Source organism: Poecilia latipinna, unplaced genomic scaffold, assembly GCF_001443285.1.
Source record: "Poecilia latipinna isolate Pla-1442-1.1 unplaced genomic scaffold, P_latipinna-1.0 Scaffold2616, whole genome shotgun sequence".
Taxonomy (NCBI): domain Eukaryota; kingdom Metazoa; phylum Chordata; class Actinopteri; order Cyprinodontiformes; family Poeciliidae; genus Poecilia; species Poecilia latipinna.
Window position 1 is genome coordinate 36,418 of NW_015115232.1, and position 10,106 is coordinate 46,523.

A 10,106-nucleotide genomic window follows, 5' to 3' on the forward strand; every position below is an offset into this window, starting at 1 on the left:
AAGTAAGTAAAGTTTATCCATAAAATGCTTTTCACAGACATGAAATCACAAAGCACTGTACAATAAAAATCAATTTGAAACCATACAAAACATAAAACCAACATAATAAACACAATAAAATCAAGAGTTAAATACCTGGGAAAATAGAAATGTTTTTAGTTGCTTTTTAAAAACCTCCACAGAGTCAGAAAAACGGAGCTGCAAGGGCCAGCTGTTCCATAGCCTTGGGGCCACCAACTGGCCCGGTCCCCTTTAGTTTTTAACAGTGTTCGTGGAACAACCAGGAGATTCAGATTTGAGAACAAAGACCACAAGCAGCAGAATATTTAGTTACAAACTGAAAGATAATCAGGAGTGGCCATGTAATGTCAGCACACGTACTTTAAAACGAATTCTAAAATCAACTGGGAGCCAGAGCAGTGAATATAGAACAGGAAAGATACGACAGAATTTACTGGATTGGGTGAGAAACCTGGCTGCTGCATTCTGTATTGACTGCAATCGTGAAATTGAGGATTTATCCAGGCAGTTAAAAAAGTCATTACAGTAGTCCAGACGAGAGGACACGAAAGCATGAATGATTTCCTCCAAGTCAACTCTGGAGATCATTCGTCTAATCTTGAAAATTAATTGAAAGAAACAAATCAAACATGCAAGACAAAATCAAAGCAACACTACAGGTATGTTTTTGAAACCAGAGCTCTCCATCCATTTTCTATACAGCCTTGTCCCTTAGTGGGGTCAGGAGGGTTGCTGGTGCCTATCTACAGCTAACGTTCCGGGCGAGAGGTGGGGTCATCCGTCATCCTGGACAGGTCGCCAGTCTGTCACAGGGTAACACAGAGACAGACAGGACACACACCAGGGACAATTTAGAGAGGCTAATTTACCTGACAGTCAGGTCTTTGGAGTGTGAAACAGAAAGGAACCCGGAGAGAACTCACCAGGTTCATGCAAACTCCATGCAGAAAGACCCTGGGCCGGGAATCGAACCCAGAACCTTTTTGTTGCAAGGCAACAGTTCTACCAACTGCACTACTGTGCCTAATATTTTCTTTCTATCTGGCTGAAATCAGGACTGCAGGTCAGAAAATTTTTTTTTGGTAACAAGAAGCTCTCTACAAATTGTCTCTGAGCTAATCTTATATATGTCAGTTTTGGCTCCATGTCCCTCAGAATCCACTGATGATGTTAGAAAGGGCCGGCTTGAGTACTTGACTCGATATATGGAGTACTAGAATAGACTGTTCACACATTTCCAGTTCAGTTATAGTGCTGCTGGTTTGATTTGGTGAAGTACCTTAAGTCTGGCCTCCACAGAAGCCTTCTTCCGGGCTTCTCTCCTTCGGTACTGCTCCACTTTATCCAGTTGATCGGACCTCTGCAGCATGCCGGCCACACGCTGCACTGCAGTCGCTACAGCCTCCCTGCTGGTCTCCTCCATGACGAATAGCTGGACCTATGGATGGGGCGGGGGGGTTGAAATCCCAATTTGGGAATTTTGTCTCTTCCCAGGGGATCGTTAACAGTTCAATCTACTGGTGGAAAAGTGTCTTAATCATTGTAGCTACTTCCACTGAGAACAGTCAGAAGACTCGGTCTATCTGGGGACTCTGGATCTGATCAGCTGACCACAGCTTTAATGGCGTCAGCAGGTCATCGCTACCAACACCAGCAGAACATTATACTGGCATGTAAGCGAAAGTGACGTAGGTTCCCATAGAAAAATAAACAGCACAACTTGACTTTGTCAGAAAAACGTAACAAATCAACAAGAAAGGCCATCTGAAGCTGCCATAGCATCGCTAAGCTAATTGGAGACACGAAGCTCTTGGTGTTTCTAAGCACTTCTCTACAGGAACCAGGAAACATTCTTACCTCAACAAGTTACAGAAGAAAATTGGTCTTTGTCTCTACAAACAAAACAACGTTTCACATATAAACTGTCTTTGTTGTATTATTGCCCCCTCTTCCTCCTCTGCCAGCTTGTAAACTTCTTCTTGTATTTATTGGCGGTTGGCAAACCACTTTAAGGGCGGATTACCGCCACCTATTGGACTGGAGTGTGTAACTGAAGATTAAGCAAGAAAAGAAAAATAATTTCCTTTTGGTCAATCTGGTTTGTCTTGAAAATGAAAAGACTGATGGTTAGACACTGGTAATGTTTGTTTAATCTTCAAAGGTGACTAACAAATATAATCTCTTTCATCATTATACTTTTGAAAAAAACAATAAAACTTGTTCTAATGGTTGATTATCAAATATAATCGGTAATTAAGCCTTGTATGTCTAGTTCTTAATAGAGCATTTTTCTTTACTTTCCTGGTTATTCTAACTTATTTTTAAATGTTGTGAAGATAACTTGCAGTAGCCTATTGATATTCCAGATCTGATATCTTGGATATTGAGGTGCTGAATGTGCATGTTTGTTACAGCGCAAATCAGCCAATCACAGCACAGCAATTAATGCATTTCGACATTAGTGTTAAAGTATTTTTGGTGCAAAATTACTTGTGCTGTGTGAAGCTGAAGAGAAAAATCTTATAGGAGTTTGTAATTGTATTTTTTTAAAGTCTTCCAGATAACAATAGTTGCATCTCTTCAAACTGTGTATGGCAGCGCTCCCTGCTGTACAGGTATACGTACCAACAGTGATAAAGTGCTCAAACACTGTATATAAGGAAAATTACAAATAAACAGACAAAAATGTACTCTAGTAAAAGTAAATGTACCACTCAAGATTTTTACTTGAGTAAAAATAAGAACTTGCTTCTAAAAATGCTGTAGTATGCAACTTTTATAAAATGTGTTCTGGCCCAAAGATCCTCTTTTCATGTCTCCTCCGACCCTTTATCTGCTGTTATTGACATGTGTTCCTGGCTGGGATCCAAAGATTTGTACCTAAAAACACAAACTGATCTGAAACTTATGTCCTTACATTCTTCAATGAAATCCAGGCATAATGATTGAAAATAAATCTTGGTACTGAGAAATAAATTATGTCTGTAGGATGATTAATCAATATTAAATACTTTAAGATGCAAGAATGACAATATAGACCTCAAGTAGCTGTCATGATTTGATATATGGCAAACTCCTGATATGATCAGTATGCAGTTAAAATGCATCATAAGATCAACCAATAAATTGACTTCATACTGAATTGTTAGTAGTATAGTGTGCAGCAGAGATGTCCAAAGTGTTGCCCAGGGCAACTTACAGCCCCCTAGACTGATTTTTTGTGAACCCCAACTGCATTCTGAGAGGTAGAAATATAACTCAGCAGTTTATGCAGGTGGAGACAAGTTAAAATCCTTTTACAATATGGTAAAAAAGTATTTGCCTTTTAATAACCACATCTTGGTTCTATTTTTAATTAGATCACAACTAGGACTTCATTTGAAAACAAAAATTGTACTCAAATGTTTATGAACTGTGTTGCTAAAAAGATAATTTTCCAAGCTAAGAACAAAGCTGTCAGCCTCTAAATATCCATTTATTAGAGATTTTTATTTTAAGGCAGACATGCAAAACCTTGTGCCTTGATCTAGAATAAGTTGCAAATCCACTTCCTAATCTCTTAACTGGTTTATTCTGTTAAGATAGTCATTGTAGCTCATACACCATTATGCACCTGCCTCAACAAACCCAGTGTCCTGTAGAGGAAGCAGGCAGCAAACGGCGTTGGATAAAAACCATATTTCCATCATTGGAGAAGTGGAGGTGGTTGAGGAATATAAATCTCAGTGTTCATCTTGACAACAGACTGAACTGGAAATGCAACCGCAAAGCCATCTATATTAAGGGACATAGCAGCCTGTACTTGTTGGGGAAGCCAGGATCTTTCAAAGTTTGCAGCAAGATGCTGCAGATCTTCTATAAGTGTTGTTGAGAACATCATCTCTGTATCAGCAGCATTAGAGCCAAGGACCTAAAAACCTCAACAACCTGATAAAGAACGTTTTGGTGACAACTGTGAAACCTCTGGAGACAATGATGCAAAGGATTCTTCATTTCAACTTTATTTACTTAATATACAGCAAAACACACTCAATAGAAAGGTACAAAAACATGTTACATTTCAAATTTGAACAAAACGTTTTAAAAACCAACTATTGTCTTGAGCCCAGTCAGTTAATACCGTGGGTTTCTTCCACCTGCAAAACCAAAAATATTAAGTCCTCGCTGTCAAGTACTGACATCCAGAAACATCTCCATGTCAAACAATCCAGAGAAAAGCAAACAAGATTCTCACCTTTTGTTTTCCCTCCTCTACAGTATCCACTATGAGCTTCCTGATGGTTAAACTGCCGCTCTGTGGGATAAAGAACGGTTAAAAAAAAATATCGGGGAGCAAAACCTTCTGTCCGTTTAAAGGGACATAATCCACTTCAAAAAATTAAATGTTGAACAAGTTGATAAAGAAAGCTGGTTGTGCTCCATCTTTCCTGGAGATTAAGCTTCATAACATGAAGATAATGAACCCTGAGCATCCTCTTAATGACCGTGAACTAAGAGTGCAGTCCTGCTGTACAAACATAGCTCTTCTTCAGAGTCCTCTACAATGACTAAACACAACCAACAGTACGAGTTACAACACAAGTATTTTTGATTGAACAACTGCACTATGTCTGATATTTGTAAGATTATGAGGAACATATTACACCTGATGGAACCAAATGAAGATGCATTACCTTGACCTGTGCCCCTCCATTGTCCATTCTTCCTTCTCTGCACATGTCCATTTCTGCCATCAATTGCCTTTTTTATATCTACAAGATAACACTCAAGTTTCAGTAATCAGTATATTACGGATAAGTCAAAGTAAACCATCACTACTAAAAAAGAGAAGCACTACCTGAAGATTTAAATTGATGTCTTCTGTTTGTTTCAGTATTCTTCAGTTCCCCACATAAACAAAGTTGCTCATGGAATTCATTACATTGGACACCACAGTCCACCAAAGTTCCCTTTGATAGGGACACTTCAGCTACATTTTCAACTACAATCGGAATTTCATCATCTTTGATGTCTACTGCATTCTGGGAAATCAGCTGGATGGCTGATGAGGAAATTTCCTCTGCTGCAGAATCAAGGGACATTTCTTCAGAGGATGAAAGGCTTTTCTGCTGCAGCTCATTTATCAGGGTGTTCTGGTTTGGGCTTTGACCAACCTCAAGTTCAGAAGACCTATTTTCAGTCTCATCCCTTTCAGTCGGAGTAGATGCAGCTTTTCTTGGCAGAGCGGAGGAAGGAGACAAGACATTCTTTTTTGAGTGAGGCAAGTTTTGACTTTGTTCTGGTTTTATAGATTCAGATACATCCCCTTTAATTTCTGTTCCCGTCTCTCTCACGGGACTATGCTCCTCTTCTTGGATACTGGAACAAAGGCAGCTTTCTGGTACTTGAACAGAGACACAGGCCGACAAGCTGCACCCTCCCTTTTCTTCATTCATGAGGTTCTCATTTTGGTTGGAGAGTCCAACATTTTCAGCTTTCTCCGTCTCTTCATTAACTTTAAGTTCTAACATGCCATTTTGTAATAGCCACTCTCTAGTAGGGACATAGGCAGGCAGAGACTCCACAGACCAGATGGATTCATTGGATTTTCTCTTCACCTGACAACTACAAGCAGACATATGAGGTGCAACATCTGACACCTTGTGTAGATATGTCCCACTGTGATTTTCTTGCACCTCAGTTTTAGAGTTGTTGGAGAAATTTTGCAAATGTTGAACGTCATCTATGAAAGTTAATGAATGTCTTTCTGAAAAGCTTATTACAGGCTCCTCATGTGTACTAGACTCCAGGAAAGCGTCGATTGTAGAATAAGGGAGTCGAAGGCTTCTGAAGAGCATTTCACTAACTTTTGGACTTGCCGTACCTTCATTAATACCAGTGCCAAGTCCTTTAATAGAACCAGTGTTTGTTTCAGTGGAATTGTGGGATAAAGGTTTGTTGAGCTCAACATCATGCTGAGAAGATGTCCAAATATCAGTATGGGACAACCCCACATCTGTTGTTTTCAGCAGCGCTGTTTGTGGTGTTCCACCTCCCCAGCTCATCAAAATGTCAGGAACAGAGATGCGCCTTTCTTTAAGGACCTCATCGTCTTTCTGAGACGAGCTAGACACTGGAAGTAAACCATCTGGAGACCTTATCCTCATATTGTAATCCCCATCTTTAGAAAGCGAGTCAGGGATAGGCTCCTGGTCAGTAGTAATTGGTGTGTCTTGCCTTGTGCTTCCAGATGATTCAACAGGTTGTTTCTGAAAGTCTGTTATGACAGTGGTACTTGTGAAGGGCTTATTCACTTGCAAGTCTTTTTCTTCTCTGCTGGGCGACTTGCAGACTACCACCTCAGTTAAGGCTTGCTTGGGGGAACTTAAGGCTGGGGAGCATGGAGAATTTGAACGACTTCCCCTCCCAGAATCTGAGCCCATGTCATACCCGTGCATGCCTCTTTGTGCAGGCTCAGTTTGAACTTCAGAATTCACAGTTTCTCTTACAGGGATAAAATGATTTGGGCGAATTCTTCGCATCTGATTAGGGTTCTGATGGGCTGCACCTTGAGTGTATGACTGTGAGTGGTGCATGCGCCTGTAATCAACTGGTTGAACATGAGGGTGAGGGAGAATATATCCTGGAGCTTCCATGTAAGTGGGGAGGGGCAGTGGGGGAGGTGGTGCAATCATACCATAGCCTAGAAGATAAAAAAGGATTTTTTTGTGTTTTTTTTTTTTTTCAGAAATATTTTGCTGTGAAATAGAAGGAATAAAGTAGCTTTTTGAAATTTATGGGTTAGGATAATTTATGTAAATCTGAGACCAAATCTAACTTGTAAACCACACACACTTGCTAAAGGACTCATTACTCACCCATGCTTGGGAAGCCAGCAAAGGGGTTATAGGAGAAGGGTATTGGCCACTGGTATTGAAGTAAAGGGGGTGGAGGTGGTGCAGGAATGTAGAAAACAGGACGGGCAAAGATGGGATGTTGGGCATGTGGAGAAAATACCGGATCCTGAGCAGTGCTGTGTGGACCTGGATCCTGCTGTGCAAAGGATGCAACACCACTGCTGGGGTTCCTTGCATCAGGTTCACAATGAGCTGGAAGTGGTCTGTTAATCGCTGCCATATTCAGACTACAGGATTAGGAAAGTGGAGTTAGTTGTGCAACACTGTTCTAGCAAATGAAAAATAAATTCCATCATCTAGATCTTCATTACATACCCAACAAGGTCTCAAAGCAAAGAAGAATACTCCTGGGAGGAAAAAAAAAAAAAAAAAAATAAAACATTTTAAAAAACAACCAGGTTGTCTATTGAGTCAGATTTATATGAGCCCATTTAGCAAACAAACTGACTTCATATGTTAGAACTTTTAGCTTACCCAAAATATTGTGGATTTTATTTTGTCAGACATCAAGTTTAACAATTGAAAGTTTACCCATTTAAAGTTAAATAATTCAACATAAAAGCCTCAAAATATATCTTCCATATGAAACATTATATATATATATATATATTTATATAGGTTAATTTTGTACATGATGTACAGACAAATGTTGCTGCAAAGATAAACATAAACTTACAATTGTGATAAAAAAAATCCCTAAAATAGTGTTTTTCTGTGAGAATGGGGTATGATAAAAGATGAAAACTTCACACTCTGAACTAGGTCTGACACTAATACAAGAGATAAACTTAAAATAAAACAGTAATATGAACAAAAAGGAAGAATTCCTGTACCTTGCTGACAGCAGGACAAAGTAAACACTTGCAGTGCAGACAGTCAGTGAAACATCACAGCTGACACACCTGATAATAAGTACGGTAATCAGTCAACCCTGCAGTTAAGATCAGCTGAAAATGTTGAAGCCAATCAGAGAGCCGCATCAAAGGGATGCATTCTGCAATTCTAACACTAGATGGCGAGTCTAGCCGAGCTATAAATGAAAAGGCTTTTCTGATGAGTAGATATTTGTCAGAATTACGTCAGTGGCGGCGCTTTGTTACAATGCCGATTCATTTCCAGTATAAAAAGCACTTTTGCCTCATGGCCAAAAAAAAAAAAAAAAAAAAACCTGTGGAAGAACCACAGTGCTGGTTATGTTGGACCTCAGAGCGGTTTTGACACTGTTAATCAGGACATATTATTGGAACGACTGGAGAGAAGGGTAGGACTCTCCAGCACTCAACTGGTTCAAATCTTAAAGATAGGGATTTCTTTGTTTCAGCAGGAAACTTCTCATCGAAGCGGACAGAAGTTACATGTGGTGTACCCCAATGAGCCATCTCATTCGATATCTGTATGTTTCCACTGGCACAGGTTATAATAGGAAATAAGATCAGCTACCATAACTACACAGATGATACACAGCTCTACATCACGATGTCACCAGGTGACTCTGAACCCATCCAATCACTGAATAGATGCTTAGAACAGATCAATGTGTGGATGTGCCAAAACTTTCTCCAGCTGAACAGAAACAAAACTGAAGTTATTTGATCTAGAGTCATTGAACAGCTTCAGTTGTTACAGCTAGAAACTAGACATCAGCGATGGACTCTGAATCTTTAGAGAAACATAAAGACAATTACAAAATGTGCTATACAAATAAAATTTGATTTGATTTGATTTGATGTGATGACAGGTGTCAGAACAGCCCTAGTCACAAGTTAATCCCTGAAAATGTAGAAGTTTTGCCTCGGGTTTTATTTATATGTTATCATGTAAAAGTTATGACCAGTGTCGTCATGAACGCCTTACAAAGTAACGCGTTACTGACGTCGGACCACTTTTTTCAGTAACGAGTAACACGTTGCTATTTCAAATCCAGTAGTCAGACTACTTCACAAAATCACTTTGCATTACTGTGCGTTACTATTTTCTATTGCAATTTAATTTTATTTCCTCTACGCATCTTGGGGAGTGACCGCCGCGAGAGTCAGCAGCGACAGAAACAGTGGAGAGAGGAGAGAGATGCGCATTTCATTGCTGGAAAAACAGGAACTATTTTGAGTTTCTGTCGCCAAGTTAGATTATTATAAGCGGCTTTGGGGTTGTTTTGTTTCTAAAGTCGCTTGTATATTTGATGAGTCGAGGGTTGTGCTTTTGGGGCTCGTTTTTGAACGTGAAGTTACTCATTTGGGCTTGGAAATAAGCAGAGACACATAATAAATCCCATAGTTTGTCTGTCATCCAGGTCGTTTACGTCAGACCCTTCCTGTCCATCATTTCCCGGATGATCCGTACCGCTTGTCTTTGTTAATGTCAAGTTAATATATTTGTTGTGAATGACATCGATCTTCACTCCAGAAAACATCGAGACTAATATGAACAGTGCATGGCCGGCCCAAGGCATTCGCAAACTAATGCCCCTTTTCCACCGGCTCTACTCGGCCGGCTCGGCTCGCTTTAAATGCGTTTCCACCAGCCCTTTTCAACGGGGCTGGCCCTGCTTTTTAGGGTCCTGCTTCAGAGCAGGGCCAGCCGGGCCGGCCCTGGTTTGGTAGGTGACGCAAGCTTCGCTGCTGTTCACTGATTGGCTGAGGGCGTGGACAAGACGCAGCGGAGAGAGAAGAAAAATGAAGGCGCAACGTTTGAAACTCGCTGCAACACGGAAGTGATGGAAGACACAAACGAGCCGTTAACTAAAAAAAGATGCCGGCTTTTTTCTTTGCTTCAGATTTCAATATTCAGCGGCAGCTCAATGGAGCCGTGAGGAATGAGTCGTTTTTGTCAGTAGTGGAGCGAATGTAAAGCCGCTTCGGAGCCGACGGAGCCCCACGGTGAACACCGACGCAGACGCAGCTGACGCCGCTGCTGCTCTCCAGCCAGGTGAGAAGTTTGTAGATATATCTGTCTGGTTTGTACTACATTTAAGGTTGCATACATACAGTCATGGAAGACATTTAAAACACAAAGTCTGCTGTATTTTTATTGCTCAAACACAACATGAGCATTTTCTGAAGACACTCGGTTGCACATTACAGTTATAAATAACTCAATATTGTACAGCATTTTACCTTCGCTTGTTTCTTATCTTTGCGTGAATCTACGTGCTTCGATTGTTTCTCATTTTGCTGTTGCATCTGAGTTTCC

At 40.3% G+C, this 10,106-nt stretch overlaps 2 protein-coding genes across 2 annotated transcripts in view; both read right to left on the reverse strand.

The window, feature by feature from the left end:
• exoc3 (exocyst complex component 3) overlaps positions 1-2,018 on the reverse strand; it is a 32,090-nt gene extending 30,072 nt beyond the window's left edge. Inside the window, exons 1-2 of the mRNA XM_015020621.1 lie at positions 1,879-2,018; positions 1,301-1,459 (exon numbers count right to left, since the gene is read on the reverse strand). Coding sequence (XP_014876107.1) covers positions 1,301-1,444 — 144 coding nt within the window. The 5' untranslated portion in view covers positions 1,445-1,459; positions 1,879-2,018. The remainder of the gene's footprint in view (positions 1-1,300; positions 1,460-1,878) is intronic.
• Positions 2,019-4,006: 1,988 nt separating this feature from the next.
• On the reverse strand, positions 4,007-7,841 carry LOC106938530 (uncharacterized). The gene is made up of 6 exons (XM_015020622.1): positions 7,751-7,841; positions 6,879-7,144; positions 4,859-6,703; positions 4,695-4,772; positions 4,256-4,315; positions 4,007-4,157 (listed from the first exon to the last, which is right to left on the reverse strand). The coding sequence occupies exons 2-6, from the start codon at positions 7,135-7,137 to the stop codon at positions 4,135-4,137; spliced, it is 2,265 nt and encodes a 754-aa protein (XP_014876108.1). The 5' UTR covers positions 7,138-7,144; positions 7,751-7,841; the 3' UTR covers positions 4,007-4,134.
• Positions 7,842-10,106: the final 2,265 nt, after the last annotated feature.

Coding starts and splice junctions, on each gene's coding strand:
- LOC106938530 (XM_015020622.1), bottom strand. CDS start 7,137: ATGGCAGCGATTAACAGACCACTTCCAGCTCATTGTGAACCTGATGCA. Junction 4,773..4,858: donor ACATCAATTTAAATCTTCAG/GTAGTGCTTCTC, acceptor GTTATCTTGTAG/ATATAAAAAAGGCAATTGAT. Junction 4,316..4,694: donor ATGGAGGGGCACAGGTCAAG/GTAATGCATCTT, acceptor TTTATCCCACAG/AGCGGCAGTTTAACCATCAG.